Source organism: Anser brachyrhynchus (genome assembly GCF_964034855.1).
Source record: "Anser brachyrhynchus genome assembly, chromosome: Z".
Lineage (NCBI taxonomy): Eukaryota > Metazoa > Chordata > Aves > Anseriformes > Anatidae > Anser > Anser brachyrhynchus.
The window spans coordinates 77695535-77708928 of NC_137697.1; the positions used below are offsets into that span (position 1 = coordinate 77695535).

A 13394-nucleotide genomic window follows, 5' to 3' on the forward strand; every position below is an offset into this window, starting at 1 on the left:
CAGCTGTGCTGACAGAACCGCTGGTAGCAATGCATGGTGAGCCTGTGCATTGCAGTGTATCTTTTTAGCATTATATTTTACCTTACTGATTCCCAGATTTGGTTCATTACCTGGTACAACTGAGGCAACAGGACAGAACAAGGCAGGAGCACACAGCTGCTGCCTGAGAACTTTTTCCAGCCTGATTTGCCAACACAGACAGGAAAGGAACACCGGCAGGCAAAGCAAAAGAGGGGCTCCATCACTTTGACAAGCAACAACTCCTTGTACATTTCACATTCTGTTGTTCCAAAACACAAATATTTGAAGTAAAGTATCAAGAAGCCTACATTAACTTCTGACTCATTGACTACTATGTATCAAATGAGTTTGCAATACTTGCTGATTTTGATGATTCTGCTTACTCTGAAATCTTCTCATTGGCTTGGATGTGGACAGCTACATTAATGCAGTGTTACAGGTCAGAAGTTACCACTACATACATACACAATTCCCAGTAACTCACATTTTATTTCTTGAGATTTGATAGCATGCTTCAGTGGAGAGATGCTCTCTCACTCCGCAGACTAGTGTTCTTCAAGAGAGACAAGCATGCACATGAGCACGCTACTTATCCTCATTTCACCGTATTTCCTTAAAGCCGTGATACAGCATGGTTCATCAGTGCCACTTTCGCTACCAAGTCTTCCTCGTACATGCATCTCCTTTTAAAAGTATCTCAAATTTTGGTTTTGACCGTGGTGCCAGTTTCTACTGTAATCTGCTCCTCTTACTCAATATCGTGTTTCTTGGGATGGATTTGTAACACACACATTCTGCCAGATGAATTACATGCTCATTAGTTGGAAAAAAAAAAAAAAGAAAAAAAAAGCTAGATGCTTTCAAGGTTGTTTGCCTATACTTGTACTTAGGACAAGAAAGAAGAAAGCAAAGAAATGGGTTAGCATGTTCTTCAGTTAAACAAAGAGACTTAGATTTGCACAGAATATATGATAATGCATAAATATGACATTCACTCAAAGGTGGTTTTCAAGGCTTTATGAAGCCAGCCTTGCAGGACTTTAAAAGAAACTGCAACCACTGCATTATCTCTTGGACTCGGTCTTTGACATAACAGTTAGCTTGGCGTACTGACGTGATCGATCAGAATCACCTTGTCCATCTTCTCAGACAAGTAGTTATTACTAAAAAAAAAAAGGGGGGGGGACAGTTTTCCTTCGAGCACAGAGGTTACACAACAGCTGCTAAGTACAACACAGCTGCTAACTCCCAGCATGTAGCAGAGGCAAAACAACGAGGTCCACTATGCCTTCCCCCAACACACAATGCACTCCAGCTAACGGATGACGAAGAACAGTAGAACCCGTGTTTTCCTACGTCCCACCAGCAGCCCTCACCGTGCGTGCTGCGTAAAGCTGACACGGTGAAGACAGCCGAGTAGGCCAGCAGACTACATATGTATGTACACAGCAGCTGAAATGTCTGGAGAATTCAAAACAAATATCTTAAAAGATTTAATAGCAAATGGAAAACGGCAACTTTATGAAGCTTATAATTCAGACAAATACAGACTAGCTGCCTTGGGAAATAGCTCACAATTTCCAAAGCTATCTTCCTATTAAATTTCATATTTCTTATCTACATCTCGGAGATGCCTAGGGATAGTTACAGTAATCAAGAACTTTTTCAAAGCAGTCCAAAACTTTTTTTCAGTCTGTCCCTCTCTAAAAACTTTTTACCTCAAACCTTGACCTGAAATTGGCAGTAAACAGGCAAACCTCCTTATGAACAACTGATAATGACAAAAAAAAAAAAATGCAAAAACCTGAACAGTGTAATGTGGCAAGTCTAACCTTAAACACACGAGCATCAAGAAACACAAACACTTTAACACTCAGTATCACTGGTGCTTCAGGTACTGACCTGCTTCCAGTCAGCACCAGAATTGCTCACTGCAGTCCAACAGACAGTGTGCACAGGCAACTTCGATTTGAAGCAGCATGTCTCCCTCTAAGCACGTGATAAAGATTTTTTTTTTCCTTTACCAGCCTGAGAAAACAAACCTATTTGCTTACAGTAAAGTTTTGTAAATTTACTCCTGTACTAAACATATTGATTCAGCTAATACCGCAGCTTTCAAAACAACACCTATTTCGTGTAAGTATTAAAGATCAGTACTTCCAGCACTCCGATGTCTACACAGCAGGCTGGACACAGACTGCTCCCCTCCAGTTTCTGCCAGGCACTGGGAAGCCACAAGGCTTAGAAACCAAAGTAGCTGTAATGGAGAAACACCTAAAATCAGCTGGACTAACTCTACGTGGTTCACCTTTTCTCTTTAGGATACCAGCTCAAGAGAGTACCAACTGGAGTCCTAGCGAGGTTCCATCAGCAGGAGGTTGGTATGGCTGAAACCCTCCCCAGGGCACAACGGGAATAAGAGCAGCTAGGTATAGGTAACGACGGCACCAGCCCTCGAGTGGGACGCCGTTCTCACCAGAAGTATTGTTAGCAATTAACTTGCGAGAGCGGACTGGTTGGGAAAATGGTAACCACAGTTTCATCCGCTGTCGGCTCCAGTACAAAGTAGCGCGGGCTGCAGGTTCACGATCATCTGAATCCCACCTGAGATAAGTCTTTACCCGCAGGGGAGGCAGTCTGTCCTTCCTCCTCATCCCAGTGTCTCCATTCCCACATCCTTCATCTCCTGAAGGCATTCACCAGTGCTTGCAAGCTGGCTGATGCGACTGGGAAGGGAGCATTGTACTTCTGCAGCTGTGCATTAGCTGGATCCATTTCTTGACCTGGCTCACGATCCCTCAGACCACCACGAGGGACCAGGCAGAAAGGAGTGCTGCCCCTTTCCGCAGCAGAGGGGACATGACCTGCCCTGAACGGGCTGCAAAACCACACCCCGGGCACTCTCTGGTGTGAGCATGGAGGGAGTGAAATGACTTGGAGGTCCCAGCCTAATTCCTAGGAGCAGTCAGCCATAAAACAAGAACCACGACGAAAACTGGCACTAATAATTATCTGATGGGGAGCTGAGCAGAAAGGTCAAGGATCGCACAAAATTGAATGCTCTGTCTTTTCACCGTCCGACACAATTCAGTCCCATTACAGGAAGAGTGGATGGGACACCGTGATTAGCTAGATATTAACTTATCAGAGTCCTCGCTCCAGAGTCTTCCACTCAAAAATAAAATGAGCACATATATGTGGTGCACACCCTAACCGCAACGCTTAAAATACTGAACAACATCCACACAAAATAGCCATTAACTTGTACTTCAAGAGTTCCACTCAGTGCAAATCTGTGAAACTGACCTACAGACCAAGAAGACAGATGCACAATCACACTTGCAAAGAGAAAAGGCACACACACACAAAAAAAAAACTCATAGGGCAGCATTAAATTTCATAAGCAGATGTTTTCATGCTCGCTGCTAACCAATTTGTTTCAGTAAGCAAGTGGAAAAAAATTAAAAAGAAGATATGCATTCATTCTTTGTATGTATGCTTTACTTCAAAGAATTCCAGGAATCTATTGTAAATGTGAAAAACTCCTCAGTCACCATAGCGCATTGTTCCCCAAAGGAACAGTGGGTCAAATTCAAAGTACCAGCAACAGAGTCGCATTCAGAACTTTTTCTATAGAGCCTGGAATGGACAAAACCTCCAAAGTCAGAGCTGAGTCTCCAGGGGGAAAAAAGTGAGGTTGTGAACTTGAAAGAAAAAAAACAAAACAAAACAACAGATAATTCCCCACTGAGTAACTACAAGAAGCTCTCCCAAACATGAGCTAACTATAAGTGACAACTCACTAAAAAGTCAACTAACAGATTAACATACAGTCATAACTGGCTACCACCATTGCAAAGGAACACAAAGAGAACAGACAAAATCCAGACACCATCGACAAAGCTCCAATAACGACAGGTGTTTCGGTAAGGCAGCCTGAGCGTGAGCGTGCACCATGCTTCTAAAATGACGATGCCCCTGTCCGCCCCCAGCTGCTCAGCACCCCAGGCCTGATGGATGTCTTCACCTCACCCACCAGCATCAGCTAAACTCTTTTGGGCAAAAAGCCTCAGGTCAATGGAAATGCTGTAAATGTTACACCGGTGTTGGCCCACCACCTTTCCATGGGGGAAGGCTGTGGAGGGCACAGGATAAGATACAGCCGGGGGTGGCACACGGGGACACGCTGCTCCATCTCCAGCCGCCCTGCTGAGGCCACCCGTCCCATCAGCAGGAAGCAATTAGTCTGGGGGGAAAGAAGGTGGAATGACTTAATGTAAAACACTCACAACTGCTGACTTCCAAATGCAGTGCGCCACGTACCGACGTGCTTGTTGTACTTTGTGTTGGTATCACTTGGTGATACCCTCTCATCTTCTATGTGCCTTCAGCCGCTACGGTTTTAGTTCTCCCTACACAACAATGTTTTTACCTTTCCTTGCACGATTACGAAATACCTGATTTTAACATCCAGCTGCCATTCTCTAACCAAAGTGCCACACCACCAGGCAGCTTTACCACAGGTGGCACAACACGATGCCACCATCTTCCAGCCAAACTCCTTTAACGACACCAAGACAATGCCAGTGCTTACTAAACACGCCTTTTTGCTATTTGTGCTTCTCTGAGGACAGATAATGTCACCATTGTACCTTGCGCTGTGCCACCAAATCACTTTCCAGGTGCGGCCAAGGACAGGCAGCCATCCTTGCAGCTGGTGTCGCTTTCCCAACACTTCTTTTGCCAGGAGCCATGCCCAAGGCCTCCTACCTGCTCACTGCAACTTGCTGCCACGGTGAAAAACACCAAGAAGAAATACCGCAATTTTACGTTTTTTTTGAAGATTTACTAAGCGGGCTAACGTGAGAGTGCGCAGCTGGGCCCCAGCCACAGCAGAGATAAAGGAGAACCGTCCTGAAGGCAGGCAGCAGTTTGTCGGGACCAGAGGAAAGGAAAGCAGCCAACGGTTCTCCAAAGGGCACTGCGTTTGTTGAAAGGAAGGGCGGATGAGCAACAACTGGTCGTTCAGAACAAATTCTGAGTTGCCTACCTGCCAAGCTAAAACCCAGCCGTCATTTACAAGTTACCTCCCTGCGCTTAGGCCTGGGCAACTCAGAAACGCCCCTGATTTCGTGAAGCTTTCTCAGCTGCTGTACCTTGAGGAACTGCCATCCAAAGAGGAGCTCCGACCTGAGGAGAGCCAAACTCTGCCCGGCTCAGGGGGCACCGTGTTCACACCATGACTGCCAGGCAATGCGCGGCGAGCACCACGTCTTGGGGGGGGGGGGTGCGACTAAGTGGGTAAAGTAATAAAATAAATAAGGTGAAGGGAACGTGAGGAGCTGTGGCGATGGCGTGTGCTGGGGGAAATAAAGTAAATTAAACAGTGAAAGAAAATAAAGAAAATAAAAAATAATTAAGATGGAATTAGCAAATAAAATGAATGAAATGCGCAGATAATTAAAATAAAAAGAATGAGTAAATAAAGTGAATAAAATGATGAGTAAATAAAATAAAAGAGCAAGTACAATGAATATTAAAATAAGCAAATAATAAAATGAGCAAATAATAAGATAAATAAAATGAGCAAATAATAAGATAAATAAAATGAGCAAATAAATGAGCAAATGCATAAAATGAGCAAATAAAACGCAGCAGATAATAAAAACAAAAGGAGCGAGCAAAACGAATAAAGTAACAAAATAAAAATAGAAATGAGGAAATGGAAGGACCGAAGAGAAGCCCCGACCCCTCCGCGGGGGCCGTGCCACTCCTCCCGCACCGGGGCCGGGGCAGCCCGGCCGTTATGGCGGGGCCGGCGGGCTGTGTGTGAGGGGCCGGCCGGCCGGACACACAGACAGACAGACGGACAGACGTGACGGACGGACGGACACCCGCACCCCCCCGCCGCCCGCACGGCCCCCTCTCGGCGGCGCGGCCTCCCGGACCGTGGGGCGGCACCGGCGGCGGAGCCGAGCCGGGCCGGGTCGGGCCAGGCCGAGGCGAACCGAGCCGAGCCGAGCCGAGCCACCCAGCTCCCCCCGCCCCCGCCCCCGCGCGGTGCCGTCCCGCCGCACGTACCTGCCGCCCGGACACGGCGGGGCGGGGCCGGCACCTCCCCCCCCCCCCCTCCGCTCCGCTCCTCTTCCGGGGTCCGCCGCCGTGACGTCAGCGCCCGGGAGGGGGGCGCGGCGGGGAAGCCGGAAGCGGGGCGGCAGGGCGGGGAGGCGGCGGCGCGGGGGCGGGCCTGGCGCTGGCAGCGGGCGGTGACGCGGCAAGGCGCGCGGCGGGGCGTTCGGGTCAATAAAGTGGAAACAACAAAACGATCGGGGTCAACTAGAAATAAAAAAACACACCAAAACACTCGGAGTCGATAAGGCAACAAAACATTGAGGTCAATAAAATGACGTACACCAAAATATTTGTGCGGTGTGTCTTGAGGCGTCCTCCTCACAAATCCGTCAGGGTCTGCCCCGAAATGCTGCAGAACTCCGTGAGCAGCTCCGGCATGCTCACTGAGGTGTAGCCAGAGGACCCGTGTCTAGTTCCATTTCATCAGGGTGTTTTCCTTGCTCTGTTCAAAAAGCTATCCAGGTTTGGTCAAATTGCTGAAATTTATGCAAATGGTGTGTGGAGGCTGCTACCTCCGATGGTTATGTCCAGAGCAGAAGGCTGTGAGCTGTTCCTGTCCCAAGGATAACCACGACGTAGGTGGTTCCACCCTTGTTAGCCCCCAGTACCCAGGCAAAGTACTGTGAGCTAGGACTGGGCCAGGTCTGTGTGGGAGAAGGTACAACATTTGTCATGCAGGTTGCTTCCAGCTCTGTTCTTATTCTGATGGAAAGCAGGAAGCCTCAATGACTCCAACACCCACAGAAGGAATAAGAGAAATCATTCTCCATGCAGAAGGCATTATAATGTAGACTCATAAAATAATAGAATATCACAAGTTGGAAGGGAACCACAAAGGTCATCAAGTTCAACTCCTGGCTCCACACACCACCACCCAAAAATCATACCCTATGTCTAAGAATATTGTACAAATGCATCTCAAACCCCATTAGGCTCAGTGCCCTGACCACAGCCCCGGGCATCCTGTCCCAGTGCCCGACCACCTCTGGGTGCAGAACCTTTCCCTAACCCCCAGCCTGACCCTCCCCTGTCCCAGCTCCATGCCGTTCCCTCGGGTCCTGTCGCTGTCCCCAGAGAGCAGAGCTCAGCGCCTGCCCCTCCGCTCCCCTCGTGAGGGAGCTGCAGGCCGCCATGAGGCCTCCCCTCGGCCTGCTCTGCTCGGGGCTGAGCAAACCAAGGGACCTCAGCTGCTCCTCACACGTCTTGCCCTCTAGACCCTTCACCATCTTCATGGTCCTCTTTTGGACACTCTCTAATATTTTTATGTCCACCATATATTGTGGCACCCAAAGCTGCACACAGTACTTGAGATGAGGCCACACCAGTGCAGCAGAGCAGGACATCACTTCCATCAACCAGCCAGCAGTACTGTGCTTGACGTGCCCCAGGATGCGGTTGGCCTGTTTGGCTGCCAGGGCACACTGCTGACTCGACATTCAACTTGCCATCAACCAGAATCCCCAGATCCCTTTCCATGAAGCTGCTCTCCAGACACTTGTCCCCAGCCTGTACGTGTATTCAGGGTTGCCATGATTCAGGTGCTGAATACAGCACCTTGTTTAAATTTCATGTGGTTAGTGACTGCCCAGCCCTCTCATTTGTCAAGATCTCTCTGCAAGGCCTCTTCACACTTTGGGGAGTCAACAGCTCATGCTAATTTAGTATCATCCGAAAGCATATTTGGTATGCATTTGAGTCTTTCATCAAGTCCTTCATCATTTATAAAAACACTGAAGAGAACTGGCCCAGAAAATGGAGCCCTGTGGAACCCCACTAGTGACTGGCTACTAGCCTGATGTAATTCCATTTACTATAATCGTGTGATCCTGACCCATCAGCCAATTGTTCACGCACCATATTATGCATTTGTCTAGCTATGTGTTGTTTGTCCAGAAGAATACTGTGAGAAACAGTATTGAAAGCTTTGCTAAAATCCAAAAAGATTGCATCCACTGTCAGAGGACATCTACTGTCTTCCCTTGGTCAACTAGATGGGTAACCTAGTCATAAAAGGAAATTAAGCTACTTAGGCAGAAGTTTTCCCTCATGAACTGGTGTTGGCTATGACCAATGACTGCATTGTCTTTCAGATTTTTCAGTAACTCCCAGAACAGACTTCTCCATAACTTTACCAATTGAGACTGACAGGTCTGTTATTCCCAGTGTCTTCTTTCTTGCCCTTCTTGAAAACTGGGGCAACACTTTCCAGCTTCCAGTCGTCTGGGACCTCTCCATATTCCCAAGACCATTGAAAGAAAATTAAGAGGGGCCTTGTGATGACATCAGCCAGCGCTTGCAGCAGCCTGGGATGAATCCCATCCAGCCCCTGATACAATTCCCTATGGGGAACATTACTGAAGGTGGGGGTGATGATAAGTCAGAATAACCAGAATTGTAATGGCTGACAAGGAGACAAGAGAAGCCTAAGCTGAAAGGCAGTTATCAGGTAGGAGATAAATGAGTAGGAGCACTCCTTAGGGACCGTGATAAGTTTTTGGACATAATATGTGCAATATACTCATTAATAAGATAGAAATCAGAATTTGTTATGCACCCATGAAATTTGCAGATGACACTAAGTTGAAAGGTATTATGAGTAATGATCTTCTTGACTACAATGAAAGAAATGGGAGGAAATTTAACAGTATAAAGTGCAAAATCAGTCACTGAAGGAACAGTACACTTTTGCTATAAACTCATTAGTTAGGGTAAATGAAGAAAAAAGGGGTCTCTTTATTAAGATTTCCTGAAGACCTCTTGAGACCTGATTTCTGTATCTTTGCCATTACGGCTAAGTCATCTAATAGCAGATGGTCACAGATCTGCAGCAGAGAGGCATTTCTCTTTTTTTTCTTTTTTTTTTTTTCTTTTTTTTTCTTTTTTTTTTCTTTTTTTTTTTTTCTGGTATAAGCTAGACATCCATCATACGTGTTCACCTGGATTTGATCTGTAAAGGAGTCCTTACGTTTTCCACGCCTTTGTTTTTCCCCTCTGAAATATAAATAATAAAATAAAGGACACAGGCTTTATTCCTTAACCATGAAACAATTAGGAAATTTAATTTGAAAGAAAGCGAGGGAGTTTCAAAGAGGAAAAAATTGTCAACTGCTAGTCATATGAAATTAGCAATGACACTGCACTGAAAACAGCACAGAGGAAAAAAAAAATCAAACTTGGGAACGCGACCTGGAGAAAAGCCACTAAACTAATAATGACTTGGAAGCAAGGGGCCTGGGATACCCTGGGACAGTGAGACAAGCAGGCCAGACGACTGGTGAAGGAGGCACCAACCTGGGTGAGTGTCTGTGCCAGTGTCTGTCTTCAGCAGAGATGGGAATAGCTGTTCTCACTGAGGGCTGCAGTCTGCATGACAGAGCATGAAATTTTCAGTGCTGTCAGTAGGAAAATACTTTTTTTCTTTAATTTTGAGGCAAAAATGTAACTCAAAAGAATTGCACTGAACATGGGAGAAGTTATTTTAAGACTTCATCATCATATCTAAAGAGGAGCACACCAGGGGAACCAAATATTTGTAGTGTCTATGACAAGTGATCATGGTCTGAAGACAGTTCTTATTACAGTAACATAAATACTGCTTTAACAAGGCTTATTTCAAATGGCTGAAAAAAAAAATGTCAAGTCTCATCAACTCAAAAAATTGAACGGAAAAGCTGAATGAAAATATTATGAATGAAACCACTTTGAACCCCCAAACATGAGTTTCTATTGTTCAGTGCTGTAGCTTAGTAGAAGCAGGGAAGAAGCTCTTAAGATGATAAATATAAATGCATACTAAACAGACATAGAGGGAATTTCATAATAGATACCAAGGAAACTAGGAATTATTTGAAACTTAGATTAAACAAGTCAAAGCATAAAAGAGATAAAACAGCAAAATGCAGTATTTTTTCTTCTCATTCTCTGCAATACATTCTTTATGGTATGTTCTTTGTCATCCTAGATTTTTATGTTTCTATTGATTTTATTTATATTTTTTGCCTTCTTAAAAGCAGCCTGCAAACCTCCAACTGGCACAAAGACACTGAAACATAAAGCAAGATACGACAAGAAATTTGGAATGACAGAAGGCGCCTTGTCTTTTTTTCTATTTTTTTTTATACCACCCGCTCACAATTAAAACTTTATCTCCTCCAGATGACACACAGAAGGTGGGCAGGATTTTAGAAGCAGCTGATAGATGATTGTAGCAAGTAGGATGTCTGACTTTAATAGCTATCCTGCAATGCAACTTTCATAAGCAGTTGTTAAATGCTCCTGTGGTTCAGTGCTGGTAGAATACCATAGCTTTTTCTTCAGACATACCTACATTTCTTCTTTCAGCATCTGATAATGTGAAGTCTTAACATCTTTAGTCCTCTGTGAGAAAATTGTAGGTTAAGAGCACTATAAACTGCACAAGCCTGGTTAGCAACAAGGGCACCCAAGTATGTTAAGACTGATCACTTTTATCTTACATGGGTCTGGTTTACATTTATAATAAACGTAAAGTGGTTTGTTTCTACCACTTGAGCTTTGTACTGAATCCTGAAATTGAAAAATGCGATCCAGTTTAGGAATCATTTGCTGGGACACGAGGATGTAAAGGGTACTAAGGTAGAGGAGAATCACATTATACCTCTGCTCTGTCCTACTGACCACCTATTGTTGCTCACACTGTTAAAAACACAACATACTGTTTGAAGGAGAGGAATTTCTTTGCACAAGAGGAATCACTACTGAGCAACCTCCTTCCAGCTCTTGTCAGACTACAGATATGGAAAACACACAATTTTTTTTTGTAATAGGAAAAATGAGTATTTTTTAAACCAATGACAGCTGCCATTTCCAGAGATTAAAATAAATAAATAAATAAAGCCTGGCTTTGTAATCTAGCAGTTGTGTGTAAGAATAGGAAGCTCTAGGATGCATGGGTCTGGGAGAGTTATCCTGTGTCTTCTGGGACACAGTAATTCCTCCTGAAACTAAGCCCAAGAGAAAAGATGATGGAAGAAAAGAAAATCTCTCTCTAGAATTCCCTCTGTAGTTTCTGCTCATTCATTCTTGTGGCCTGACATCGATGGAATTTTTGTGTACTCTGCACAGCATATAAATAGAGAATGCATTTCATGAAAAATAAAAATATGTTAATTTTCCTGAGAAATATGATGTGTTATCTTTTGAGAAACACTTTTCACAAGAATTAAATTAGAAACTTTAAAAAAAATTACTGTGAAATAGTGAAAACTCTTGAAAAACCAACATTGTTCTTGAGTTCTGAAAAACATCTCTTCCTTTTGGCCTGAAAGTTCTCTTTCTTTAATTCAAAATTCTTATTCTGCTTGTTGTTTATACCCTGAATCTGTTTCTTATGTCTTATTCCTGGATAATTTATTTTGGTTCCTGCTATTGTGCCAGAAATATGATACACAAATACTCTCAAATTTGTCTTCAGCAGTTTTGCTGAAACTCAAACATACATAAATCTGTCATGACATTCACTCTTCATTATATGTTCTCGAGAATTTTTACAGTCTGTTATGTCTTTGTTTTTCACTTATTGCTTTTGCATTTGTTGTAAAGATTAAATATATATGATCTATATTTCAAGTTCCCACTCCTAGTTCTTTGGTCCTGTATATAGTTGTTCAAAAAATGCCAGACTGATATGAAAAGTTTTGGTGGAATGAAACAGAGATTGAAAGCAACTCTATTGACAGAACTTTATGGCTTGTGTTCTATTTGCTCTGCAGATATATGGGCTTATGATGTAAACTTTGCAAAGTTATTTCACTGCTGTTACATGTGCAAACAATTTAATTGTGCTTTGAATTTTGAAATATTAGACCTTAATACATGACCGCATGATTTATTTTTGCAAGAAGGTGCTTAGTATGCCTATATTTTTTTTCTGCTCCAAACTATCAATCCCTTAGCTCCACACATGATTTTTAAATAAATAATGCATGTTAGAGCAGATGACTGCTCCAGGGTATTATATAATTTAAAAAAAAAAAATGTACAACTGTCATCTAAACAATTTGTGTACATATAAAGTGGAAAAGCAAATACATGTGCCTTTTCTGTTATGTAGTTTAAGTGCACCTTTCGGCACTCAAGTTGGAAAAATGAGATCCCTAAAAATGCACAGCATGATACCAGATTTTTTCTGTTGTTCCCACTTCAAAGAAGGAATACTGTGGATATCAGGGAGAGATCTGACAAAGCTGAACTAAGAAATCATGTTAACAATAGACCATTTTAGTAGAAATATCTAGATTGGATTAGTTTCTATAGTGCATATTGCCATGATAAACACTTTTTAAAGACTGAACTCATGAATATGGAAAGAAACCAAACCAGCAACAAAGGTAATAGAATTAAAAAAACCAGTGTAAACAGAATAAGCAGACAATCCCTTCTCCTTCCTCTCCTGCTCTTCAAGCAAAAACAAAACAAGCAAACAAACAAAAAACTCTTACAAAACAATGCGTCTCACCTTCATGCTTGTAAGATTGGAGATCAGCCCAAATATCAAGGAATGTTAGTGGTAAAATGCAGAAGCTTTAACCAGTGTTTCACTGCTGTGTGTGGAGAATTACTTTTGGTATCTCACCTGTACACACTGTACAGATTTGTATGCATTTTGTACAGTGCTGAGTAAGGCATGGTCATAGTCTCATCTGGAAACATCAGGAGATGTCATAAAACTGACATCTTGGCCAAAACTGGAGAAGGGATGGGATGGGATGGGATGGGATGGGATGGGATGGGATGGGATGGGATGGGTTGGGATGGGAAGGCAAGGCAAGGCAAGGCAAGGCAAAGGGTCATTGGCTACTTTTGGTGCAGAAATTCAAGAACTGTACCAGGGATACACTGTACTTTTCAAAACATGAAAAATTAAAACATTCTCTGATTCATGGCTTTAGAAGTACTGTGATCTGATAGCAAATGCTGGTACAAGTACAATCTTGCTCAATACTGTTGACCAGGTCCCTGGATAGGTGTTGGAAATAAACAGTCTACCTTGTTCTGGTTAATTGTCTGTCTGGAGAGAAGAGGGGGGCAGATGAATCATGCAATACATTTATGTTGCATTAATCCATCTACCTCCATCAATCTGTCCATTGAAAAAGTAGATGGACATTTATGAAATCTGGGGGCCTTGACCGCAACAGGGGAGCTAGAAACTGGAAATTTCTTGCTGTTTGAATGGACCTGATCTGTTTGCCTCTGAAGAA

At 43.6% G+C, this 13394-nt stretch overlaps 1 protein-coding gene across 11 annotated transcripts in view; it reads right to left on the reverse strand.

Moving 5' to 3' along the window:
* Positions 1–6252, reverse strand: part of ARB2A (ARB2 cotranscriptional regulator A) — a 260683-nt gene extending 254431 nt beyond the window's left edge. For 7 of the 11 annotated variants that reach the window (XR_013943951.1, XR_013943952.1, XM_080575228.1 and 4 more), the window contains exon 1: positions 6103–6249. Coding sequence is in view for 1 of the 11 variants with exons in the window: in XM_080575223.1 (XP_080431349.1) it covers positions 5178–5193 (16 nt within the window). In the remaining 10 variants the exon portion in view is untranslated. Of the gene's footprint in view, positions 1–5177; positions 5315–6102 lie in introns of all 11 variants that reach the window. The other 4 variants (XM_080575223.1, XM_080575224.1, XM_080575221.1 and 1 more) reach the window with 4 other exon arrangements.
* Between the last annotated feature and the right edge of the window lie 7142 nt (positions 6253–13394).